General features: G+C 42.2%; 1 protein-coding gene across 1 annotated transcript in view; it reads right to left on the bottom strand.

Moving 5' to 3' along the window:
* LOC140205927 (FYN-binding protein 2) overlaps positions 1–11,760 on the bottom strand; it is an 83,626-nt gene extending 71,866 nt beyond the window's left edge. Inside the window, 1 exon segment of the mRNA XM_072273818.1 lies at positions 11,424–11,760. Coding sequence (XP_072129919.1) covers positions 11,424–11,438 — 15 coding nt within the window. The 5' untranslated portion in view covers positions 11,439–11,760.
* Between the last annotated feature and the right edge of the window lie 373 nt (positions 11,761–12,133).

Genomic DNA, 12,133 nt, shown 5'->3' with positions numbered 1-12,133 from the left:
CTGTCCGTACTTTCTGATGCATTCTTATGCTCGCGTACTCTGTCCCGCCCCTACACATTCTGTCCTGCACTACTTCTGTTTCCAGTATGAACGTGTGCTCTTCTGGAGCTGCCCTCAGCCACCAACTCTTCTGCCAAACTGGTTTTAAACCTCCCCAGCAGCACCAGCAAACTCTTCTGTGAAGGGTCCTGTTCCTGTTGAGTTGCTTTGTCGCTGCCGGCAACTGCGATAATAACAGTTCCAGGCCAAGCAGAGGGTTGGGGGTTTGTTTATTAGGGTTCGGGGAACAGCAGCCGTGGCCCAAAGGGCGGAGGGGTAATGGAGGAAGGAAGAGCTGATCATAAAATACAGATCTTTCTCGGGTTACAACAGTTTATTTCCTGATAGCGGTTTGTAACCTGGACCATTAAGTCAGAAATGAAGGGGGATAAAAAGTCAGTGGGAGAGAATCACAGAAAAAAATGTAATGGGAGAGCGAGCAGTTGCAGGGAGAGTGGCCTCACGGACTCAGTCAAGTCTGCTCACCGTTCCTAGCCTTTCTCAGCTGTCAGAGCTTGGCAGCGGTGGTGGGGGTGGGGCATTGGAGGACGAGGTGGAGACAAGAAAGCACGTGGGAATATCTCGGCAGATCACTACTGCAGTCCTTGTAGCAACTAGTAAATCCATCCTATCAGTCTTGGGGGAACCAGTACCTTAGAGTGGAGCAGGAGAAATTTCAACAGTAGGCAACAAACCTCGACATATTTCATACTTCTCAATGCCACGGAAGACCATTCGGCCCATTAGGACTATATCTGTTCTTAGATCAACTCCATTAGCCCATTTTTTCCTATTCTCGCAAAGTGGTCATTACTAATTTTCATCGCATACATCCCTCCCCCCCCACCCACCAACTGCTTCATCCAGTCAGCTTTCCTTTTTAGATATTTTGCCTGTCATTTACAACAACCAATTAATCCACCAACCGCTGGAAGCTCATAGCATCCTGGATATGTTTGTAAGTGAAGAAGAATATCTGCAGCTGCTGGAAATCTGCGATAATGACAAAAACCACCAGGGACACAGAAAGCGTGTGATGTGGGATCATTGACCTAATCTGCAGAGGGTTTCTGAGACCGCACATGATGGAAAGTTGGAATAAAACTTTGCAGTACACAGCGGCGAAGGCCTCAGAGAAATTCAGACACACTGCCAAAACTATCTACTAGTGATCATCTAGCGAATGGGATAACTACATACACTCATTCTATTCCTGGAGTTCCCAGAACTGATGGTCTCACTTAAGGGCTCTTTAACTTGTTATTTCATGCTCTCACTATTTATTGTCATTTATTTATATTTGCAACGCACAGTTCGTTCTATAGATTTGTTAAGTATGCCAGCAGATAAAGAACCTCAGGGTTATATGTGGTGACATGTACGTACTCTGATCATAAATTTTACTTTGAACTTCGGAATCTTTTCCGTGACTAACACCTCTCCTCATGCCAACAACAGGTCTCAGGAGATTGTGAACTTTGCTACTAAAATCAAATTCATATATTCAACCCTGAGCCAATAGGCTGGTCCTGGACTTATTTCCTGGCATAACTTACATATTACTATTTAATTATTTATGGTTTATTATTATTTAATCATTTGTAGTGCAACTGTAACAAAAACCAATTTCCCCCGGGATCAATAAAGTATGGCTATGAACTTACACTGTTATATCCCATCAAAAAAAAAACATTTCACAAAGCGTCTCCCTCTCCTTGTCCTTAACCAGTGTCTTTCTGTAGATTTGTTCCAAATCTCCCGCAGGCCTTCTTTGAGCTCACTTTATCCACAAGATCCAACATTTTATGTTCCTTTGACTAAATATCTGCTAAACCATTGACAACTCAATCTTATTTCCTCTGGCCATATTGTGTGATATAGTTAGTTTTTTTCTTTCTCATCGGGTACTATTCACTTCCTTTCAAATTACCTCCGATTAAATGCTGGGAAGACTGAACACCCTTTATAACTTTCATTCTATATCTCAATTCCAGCTCAGTCTGAATCAACTTTTGAATTGGAATCAGACTGATAACAACCTAAACATCCCAAACAATCCCAGGTTTATCTTCCAAACCATCGGCAGGAATCACAGCTTTAACTTTGTGATATTACACGCCTTGCCTCTTCCTTGTTTTCATTGCTTGCAGAAGAGTCCACTCCAAGCTGCCATGTATGACTATCTACATACTACTGTCTACATCTTAACTACCTCTGTGCTTCCTCATTTACAGTCCTAACTGAAACTAGAACAGCTCATGACATGAACCCTTCTAGTACTGCCTTTGGAAATCTACAACCACTTATAATCCTTTACTGGTATTTTGCACATTTGCCACTTAGAAACATCAATAATTGTGTCATCTGTTACACGGGGTCTTAATTAATTGAAAAATTCTCTCCCAGGCCAAATACACATGGTTCCACATTTAAGATAGTCATTAAAACCAGCCTTTTTGATTAAAATTATTCCCTTATGACATAGGAAGAAGTCATTTGGCTCCTTGAGTCTCTGCCAACTCTGAGCAAGCTCATTCCACAGTTATTTTGCTGTAACCCAGTCCCTTTTGCATGCTTATCAGCTCCACTTGATTCTCCTACCACCCACTTCGATGGAACTTACAGCATCCAATTAAATTATAAACAACCATACCTTTGGAACATGTGAGGAATTGAGAGAACCTGGGGAAAACTATTTTGACACAAAAAGTGCAGAATGCACACGGATGGCATCAAAGGTCAGGACAGAAGCTGGAAGAATGGAGTTGTGAGGCAGCAGCACTCTCTTTCCAGTCTTCCTCAGAGCTCATCTTACCTACAAGGTACAGATTTTTATGCACCCTTGAGTAAATGTTCGCTTATAGCATTGACAACTAAACCCGACTTCCTCTGCCCTACTGTGTTGCTCCTTGTCAATTTTGCTTGTTTACGCTTCCCTGGAGATTATAGTATATTAAAGGCTCCATGTCAAAATGCAAAGTGGTTGTTCTACTTAAACAGGAAGTGAGCATACACCGGGGAAATTTACAATATGATCCCTCCATTAACAATCCAATGCAACTTTATCTGAAAATAACCAAGGATAGTTGATTGATTCCTGATAAGCAATTTTTAAATATGGTTATCTTCTCAGTTTGTAAAATAAGGTATGTCATATCTGACTAAAAGCTTGTAGCAAGATCTCCCACATCGCCATATTTTCTTGTTTGTGCTGGCAGCAAGAGCCTCTTACTATGGGGTCCAGTAATAAAAAGCTGACCTTCAAACACTTGGTATTGAATAGACAAACAACTCTTCCTCTCAGACCAATCAGCTCTCTGTGTGTCTTCAGTTTCTTTTAATACATTAATGACAGCTCTATCTTCAAAGGCCAGTACTGATATTCTGGATTTCATTCCATGGAATTCTCTATCTCCCTAACCCATTCCTTGAAACCTGCTTCTGTATTGAAGCTTTCAGTCCACCATTTCCAAGGTCTCACTGTTCAGCTGGAAGTCAAATCTTGTATAACATCCACTGACACCCCTCCAGATGTATTATTACTTGGAAAAGACATGAAGGTTATTCAAGGCATGTTGTTCAGTTGGTGAACCTTGGGACCTGGAATCATAGCCAAGGGGGTGACTATCATTCATACTTCATGGAGCTTGTTCTGGTTTTATTAAGATAAGAGCGACACATTATAATGCAGGGTCTGTGAGAATAGATATGTCAGAGGATCAGGATAGCGGAAGAGATATTGTACTTGGCCATTGAACTGAGAAGCAGGAGGAAGCTGAGGGAAGTTTTCTTGGAACAGAAGGAAAACAAGTGACAAGGAGTAAGGGGAAGCCTGAGAAATGCAAGCAGCACGAGACAGTCGTGGAGGAGCGATCAAGCTGAGCGAAGCAATGGACAACAGTGTCACTGTGCTTCCTACCTTGGAGGCTGTGCTACAGACCGAGGGGTGAAAATGGTGTGCAGGAAGCTAAATTAGCTGAGAACAAAAAAAATGCTAAATTGATATACAAGCACAAGAGATTCTGCAGATGCTAGAAACATAGAGTAACACACACAAAATGCTGGAGGAACTCAGCAATCAGGCAACATCCCTGGGAGGAAATAAACTGTCAAAATTTCGGGCCAAGACCGTTCATTGGGGACTGGAAAGGAAGAGGCAGGAGCCACTACACAGTGGGGGAGTACAAGGAGGAGGGGAGGAGGGAGGAATTATTGAAAGTTTGAGAAATGAATGTTCATGTTGTCAGGTTAGAGGGTACTCAGAGAGAACACGATGTGCATTTGGCTTCATCTTGAGGTAGAGAAGACTATAGACAGGAATGTCAAAATGGGAATAGGAAGTCAAACTGAAATGAGTGGCCACTGCAAAATCCTGCCTTTCATGGTGGATGGAGTGACCCCCCACTCCCAAATCTGCGCTGAGTCTCAACGATCAAAATCAGAATCAAGTTTATTATCACCGGCATGCGCCGTGAAATGTGTTAACTTAGTAGCAGCAGTTCAATGCAATACATAATATAGAAGAGGAAAAATAAATAAATAATAATAATAATAATAAATACAGTATACGTATAGAAACACAGAAAACCTACAGCATTGAATAGGTTAAAAGAACATGCAAAAAACAGAAATATTACATATTAAAAAAAGTGAGGTAGTTTCCAAGGATTCAATGTCCATTTAGGAATCGGATGGCAGAGGGGAAGAAGCTGTTCCTGAATCACTGAGTGTGTTCCTTCAGGCTTCTGGACCTCCTTCTTGATGGTAACAGTGAGAAAAGGATACGTTCTGGGTGCTGGAGGTCCTTAATAATGGACACTGCCTTTCTGAGACACTGCTCTTTGAAGATATCCTGGGTACTTTGTAGGCTAGTACCCAAGATGGAGATGACTAGATTTACAACCCTCTGCAGCTTCTTCCAGTCCTGTGCAGTAGCCCCTCCATACCAGACAGTGATGCAGCCTGCCAGAATACTCTCCAAGGTACATCTATAGATGCTTTTGTGTGTATTTGTTGACATGCCAAACGGCTTCAAACTCCTAATGAAGTATAGCCGCAGTCTTGCCTTCTTTATAACTACATCGATATGTTGGGACCAGGTTAGATCCTCAGAGATCTTGACACTCAGGAACATGAAACTGCTCACTCTCTCCACTGCTGATCCCTCTGTGAGGATTGGTATGTGTTCCTTCATCTTTCCCTTCCTGAAGACCACAATCAGCTCTTTCGTCTTACTGATGTTGAGTGCCAGGTTGTTGCTGCAGCATCACTCCACTAGTTGGCATATCTCACTCCTGTATGCCCTCTCATCACCACCTGAGATTCTACTAATAATGGTCGTATGGCCAGCAAATTTACGGATGGTATTTGAGCTATACCTAGTCACACAGTCGTGTGTATATAGAGAGTAGAGCAGTGTAGAGGAGGTCGCACCAGTATCATCAAATACAATGGATGATACTGATTGACTAGCAGGCAAATTGTTCCCTAACCTGAAGGAACTGTTTGGTGCCTGGATGGTTCATAAGTAGGAAGGTGTAGGGGCACTTGTCCACTCAACCCTGTCCACAGTTATCCCTGAAAGTGTGACAAGGGAATCACGTAGAGAAGGATCCCAGTGGAAATCGGAAAGGGGAGGTGGAGGTAAAGATGTGTTTAGTGGTAGGATCTTGTTGGAGATGGTGGCAGTTGCAGAGAATAACGTGGCTCGTAGGGTGGTAGATAAGGACAAGGGAAACCATATCCTGTGAGAATGGAGTGAGGGTAGATGTGCAGGAAATGTTGGGGATGGGGGTCAGCAAAGTATGAATGGTGGCAGAAGGGAAACCCTGTTCTTTGAAAATAAAAGGAGAACATCTCAGATGTTCTAAAATGGAAACCCCCATCCTTAGAACAGATGCAGCCGAGATGCAAGAACTGAGAAAAGGGAATACCATTTTTACATGTGACAATGTGGGTAGAGGTATAGTCAAAAGAGCTGTGAGAGTCAGTAGGTTTGTAAAAGACATTTGTGGATACTTTGTCTCCAGAGATGGAAACAGTGAGATTGGGAAAAGGGGTGAGAACTGTCAGAGATGGATCAAATAAATTTGAGGGCACGGTGGAAGTTGGAGGCAAAGTGGCTTAAATTGACTAGCTCAATATAGATCTAGGAAGAGCATCAATGTGGTCATCAAAATACAGGGGGAAAATCTGGGAAGCATTACCTATGAAGGCTTGGAACATGGACTGTTTCACGTTGCCGACAAAAAGTCAAGCAAAGGTGGTGCCCACGCGAGTGCTGCACCTTGAGCTTTGAGAAAGTGGGAGGAGTCGAAAGAAAATTGTTTAGCGCAAGAACTAGTTCTGCCAGAGGGGCCAGGGTGGTGGTGGAGGGGAACTAGTTAGGTCTGTTGTCAGAAAGAAGCCGCGAGCTTCATAGCCTTCATGATGGGTGATGGACATGTATAGGGACTGGATGCCCATAGTGAAAATAAGGCAATCTAGGATAGGGGATTGAAAGTGATCAAGATGATGAAGAGCATGTGAGGTGTTATGGATATAGGGAGGAAAGGACTGAACCAAGGGGATAAAATGGAGTTGAGGCATGTGGAAACAAATATAGTGGGGCAAGAGCAGGCAAAAACAATAGTCCTACTGGGACAGTCAGGTTTGTGATCTTAGGTAGGAGGTAGAAAAGAGCAGTGTAACGTTTGGGAATTACAAGGTTGGTGGCAGTGGATTGAAATCTCCAGAGTCAATGAGGTTGGTATGATGCGGAGGACAATGATCTAGTGTTCCTTAGAGGAGTCCTATGCAAGGGACAAGTAAGAAGAAAGGTCCGAAAGCTACCATCTAGCCTCAGCAAGGTAGAGGTCAGTCGGCCAGACTACAACAGCACCAGCTTTGACTGCAGGTTCGATGTGAGGTTGGGATTAGTGCACAGAGATAGGGGCAGTGTGTTCTGAGGAGGCGATGTGGGAATGTGGGAAAAGAAGATGGGACTGAAGTTGAAACGGCTGAGATCTCAATAGCAGTTACGAGATGAGAAGAACCAGAGCACACAGAAGTCCAGATGCTTCTCAAGAAGAGGGGAGTTAAAGGGGCGATCAGTAGGGGTTGGGGGAAGCCTTACCAAAGAAGTAGGCTCAGAGACAGACAATGGAACAAGAGCTTGGTGTCATGGCAGGCCCCAAGCTCATTAAGGTGTGGGTACAGGGAGATAAAGGGTAACATTCTTGTTTGGGATATATACATCCCAAGGAGGAAGAAGTATTCTAAAGGAAAGATGACAGAACTGTGGTTAACAAGAGAAGTCAAAGTCAACATAAAAGCCAAAGGGAGGTCATATAACAGAGCAAAAATTGGTGGGAAGTTAGAGGATTGGGCAGCTTTCAAATACCAACAGAAGGAAACTAAAAGTCATTAAGGTGGTAAAGATGGAATACGAAAATAAGCTAGCCAATAATATTACAGAGAACACCGGTTTTTTCAGATACATAAAGTGCAAAAGAGAGGAGAGAGTGGACATCAGAGTGCTGGAAAATGATGCTGGAGAGGTAGTAATGAAAGGCAACAAAATGGTGGAAGAACTGAATAAGGATTTTCCATCAGTCTTCACTGTGGAAGACACTAACAGTATGGTAGAAGTTCCAGGTATCAGGGGTCATGAAGCGTGTGAAGTTACCATTACTAGGGAGCAGGTTCTTGGGAAACTGAAAGGTCTGAAGCTAAATGTCACATGGACCAGATAGTGTACACCCCAGGGTTCTGAAAGAGGTGGCTGAAGAGATCGTGGAGATATTAATAATGATATTTCATGAGTCACTAGATTCTGGAATGGATCTGGAAGACCAGAAAATTGCAATGTCACTCCACTCTTCAATAAGGGAGAAAGGTAGAAAGGAAATTATAGGCCAGTTAGTCTCTCCTCAGAGGTTGGGAAGATGTTGGAGACTATTATTAAGGATGAAGTCTCAGGGAACTTGGGAGGCGCATGATAAAATAGGCCGTAGTCAGTATGGTTTCCTCAAGGGAAAATCTTGCCTGACAAATCTGTTGGAATTCTTTGAAGAAATAACAAGCGGGATAGAGAAAGGAGATTCAGTTGATGTTGTGCACTTGGATTTTCAGAAGGCCTTTGACAAGGTACCACACATGAGGCTGCTTAATAAGCTACAAGCCCATGGTATTACAGGGAAGATTCTAGCATGGATAAAGCAGTGGCTGACTGGCAGGAGGCAAAGAGTAGGAATAAAGGGAGTCTTTTCTGGCTGGCTGCTGGTGACTAGTGGTGTTCCACTCGGGTCTGTGTGGGACCAATTCTTTTTATGCTATGATTTTTATGTTATATTATTTTTATGTTAAGATTTGAATGATGGAATTGATGGCTATGTTGCAAAATTTTCAGATGATACGAAAATAGGTGGAGGGGCAAGTAGTTTTGAGGAAGTCGAGAGGCTACAGGAGGACAGATAGATTAGGAAAATGGGTAAAGAAGTGGCAGATGGAATACAGCATCAGGAAGTGTATGATCATGCACTTTGATAGAAGAAATGAAAGGGTTGACTATTTTCTAAATGGAGAGAAAATACAAAATACTGAGGCACAAAGGGGGTTCCCCAAAGCTTGATTTGCAGGTTGAGTCTGTGGTGAGGAAGGCAAATGGAATGTTAGCATTCATTTCAAGAGGACTAGAATACAAAAGCAAGGATGTAATGTTGAGGCTTTATAAAGCACTGGTGAGGCCTCATGGAGTATTGTGAGCAGTTTTGGCCTCCTTATCTTAGAAAGAATGTGTTGAAACTGGAGAGGGTTCAAAGGACGTTCACAAAAATGATTCCAGGATTGAATGGCTTGTCATATGAAGAGGATTTAATGGCTCTGGGCCTGCACTCATTGGAATTCAGAATAATGAGGGGTGACCTCATTGAAATCTATCAAATGGTGAAAGGCCCTGATAGAGTGGATGAGGACAGAATGTTTCCTATGGTGGGAGAGTCTAAGACTAGAGGACACAGCCTCAGAATAGAGCAGCGTCCTTTCATAATGGAGATGAGGAATTTATTTCGCCAGATGGTGATGAACCTGTGGAATTCTGTGCCACAGAAGCTGTAGAGGCCAAGTCTGTATGTACATTTAAGGCAGAGATTGATAGATTCTTGATTGGTCAAGGCACAAAGGGATATGGGAGAAGGCAGGACATTAGGGGTAAGTAAAAATAGATCAGCCATGATGAAGTGGTGGAGCAGACTCAACGGGCCAAATGGCCAGATTCTGCTCCTATGTTTTATGGTCTTTTGGTCTTGTTGAGGACTGAACATTCTGCCTCCAAGGGGATGGTGAAGACACAGCAGGAGAGGGAGCTGGGGTCAACGTAGGGTAGAGGGTTGGACCAGTCAGAGGACAGAGAAGGTTGGGCTATTCAGAGAAAATGGAGTAGGAGGGGGTCCCATGGAAGTAACAGGGCATAGTTGGAAGCCTGAGAAACCAAGGATGGGTGGGAGGTAGTGGTAGAAGAAAAGGAGCAGTAGTCCTGATGCAGGGTCTCAGCCCAAAAATGTCAAATGTTTATTTTCCCATCCATAGATGCTTCCTGATTTGCTGAGTTCTCTAAACTGGTATATGTAATTTTACCCCAGACTCTTGAATTATTTAATCTGTCAATTTACTTAATTTCTTCACACAGATTCAATAAAGATACTAGAACTGTATTCTCAGAAGCAAATACACAGATGGTAGCCTTGGTTAACTACAATTCTAGTAGCAGTCTAAAAAATGAAGTTAATTTTCGTTTAATGCACTTGCAAAGTAAAGTGGATTTGGTTTTTATTTACATAAATGAAATTACAAGTAAAAATCCACAGGTAAATTTCTGCATTGTTGCTGATTACCATAAAGATATGGTTGAATCCCGCTAATGGAGATTTCATTCCCAGCTCTATTAACTTCATTTTCGATTTTATTACTACAGACGTCCTGGTAAAGTAGATTTACAGGAAAGATAGCAAGTCACATGCAGTTAACCAGTTATTAAAGCAATCCCTTGAAAAGAATTCTTGACAATAAATTTCAGTTTTGCTTTGAATAGATAAACACAATTACTTTAATTGAAAGTTGTGTTTATATTGAGAACTGCTTAAAATTACGACTTAAGTCATTGATGCAGAACTATCACAAAGCGCGCTACAATTTTAATTTTTTTATTTTTAAATTTATTAAGATACAGCACAGAACAGACCCTTCGACCCACGCTAGCCTAGCAACACCTGATTTAACCCTAGCCTAGCCACGGGACAAATTACAGTGATTAACTAACCTCCCAACCGGCACGTCTTTGGACTTCGGGAGTAAACCGGAGGGCCCAGAGGAAACCCATGAGGTCACAGGGAGAATGCCCGAACTCCTCACACACAGCGGTGGGAATTGAACACTGTAAAGCATTGTGCTAACCACCACACTACAGTGCCGCCCCAAAAGATGGAAAACTAAATGAAAAAAAAGAGCAAAATCTTTCTCATGAATGTAAGGTCAATACTTAAGCAAATTAAATTTTATAAATGATGACTGGTAGCAGTTGAGTTAAAAAAGGAAGTTTTGTAGCGATTAGATGGAATATCGTCAATCATTGTATTATTTCAGAAAACGGTACACTGTTGAATATACGCAGTCTAATGTTTCTCATTTGTTCAGTTAAAGCAGGACTTTCTTAAACCCACTCTTACCCAGCTGACTGCAGTCATAACCAAGTAACTTAACCAGAAAGTTTAGTTCTATTCCTCACTAAAAATTCCCCATTTCCAATTAATTACACCGCAAGCTCTATTGCAGCAATAACATTTATACACAAAAACGCAGTAATCACTTCCTGTCAGGAATTGTAGATTTACATTTCCAGTAGGTAGCTGTTAAAATAATTGTATCTGCCATTTATCATCCTGTTGACTCCAAAAAAATTCCGAGCAGTTGTATTTGTCATTTTAGTTAAACCCTATTGACGTAAAGGTAAACCGCAAAAGTATGTCATATTGGCATAAAATTACCCAACCACCCATTCCATGAATTATACGGATTCTTAAGATGAAATATCGGAAAGTCGTTTTCCAAACTACCCGAACAAGATTGATCTAACGCCTTTTTACTGCTTTAACCCTGAGAACAGTCAGTAATCAGGTAAATAACTATAAGTATGCGTTACGTGGTAAAACCAAAGTAGCCCTTTTAATCAGGTGCCATCCTGTATCTCCGCGAAAAAAAACTATAACCACCTGCCAAGGACGAAACTTTCCCGGAGTGGAGGGCGCAGGCTCAGTGTGGCAAACGGGAGCCGTCGAGAGACGCTCTGCTGTCAAAAGTAGGAGAAGGAGAGGAATGATCGCAAGCTGCAATTTAAGTTGAAATCTTACCGTCATAGCATCCATAAGATGCGACTGTCGAGAAGACGGCGCACCTGCGTTGAGGCATTGCGTAATCTGTAGTTTCCCGGCACCCTGAACTCGCAGTCGCTCCTCCTCCCTCACCCGTCAATCAAAAGTGTTCCAAACAAAAATTGCTCCGAAACTCTTTACCACAAGTAAGAGCTATCCTCTCAAATGTCACTTATTTTTATCTTGTTTTTGCTTGCGTAATTCTGGATGATAACCAGAAAGTGCTCATTGCTTTTGCAAATATAAGGAATCCTAAGGAGGACTTGTATTTGCAGAGTGTGTTCCATGTCGCAAGTGATGGCTTGGGATTGGAAATTGACTTCTTAACACTTTGGAGGCTGCAAACCACAGGCTCAAACAGATAGGTGTAGCCGGAGTGAAAGCTGCTAGAAATGTTGTATGTAAGTGAAAATCTGAAATAAACTGCAGAAGCTGGAAATGTGAAATTAAACCACATACACTCAGCAGGTCAGGCAGCTCCTGTGGAAAGAGAAGCAGTTAGCATTCTGGGTCTGTGACTCTTCATCAGAAGGTAAAACTTAACTGTACATGCATTCGTTACATTATTGCAGGCATTGCCTTGACCTGCAAGAGATGAGTGAGATTTTAATGAATATTTCTCTACTTGCTTACTGAGGAGAAAATCATGGTTGCTGAAGAGGTAAGGGTTACAAGTGGGGATATTTTGG

The sequence above is a fragment of the Mobula birostris genome, chromosome 12 (assembly GCF_030028105.1).
Source record: "Mobula birostris isolate sMobBir1 chromosome 12, sMobBir1.hap1, whole genome shotgun sequence".
Classification (NCBI taxonomy): domain Eukaryota; kingdom Metazoa; phylum Chordata; class Chondrichthyes; order Myliobatiformes; family Myliobatidae; genus Mobula; species Mobula birostris.
The sequence above is the reverse complement of the archived record's forward strand: the minus strand, read 5'-3'. Positions and strand labels throughout refer to the sequence as shown.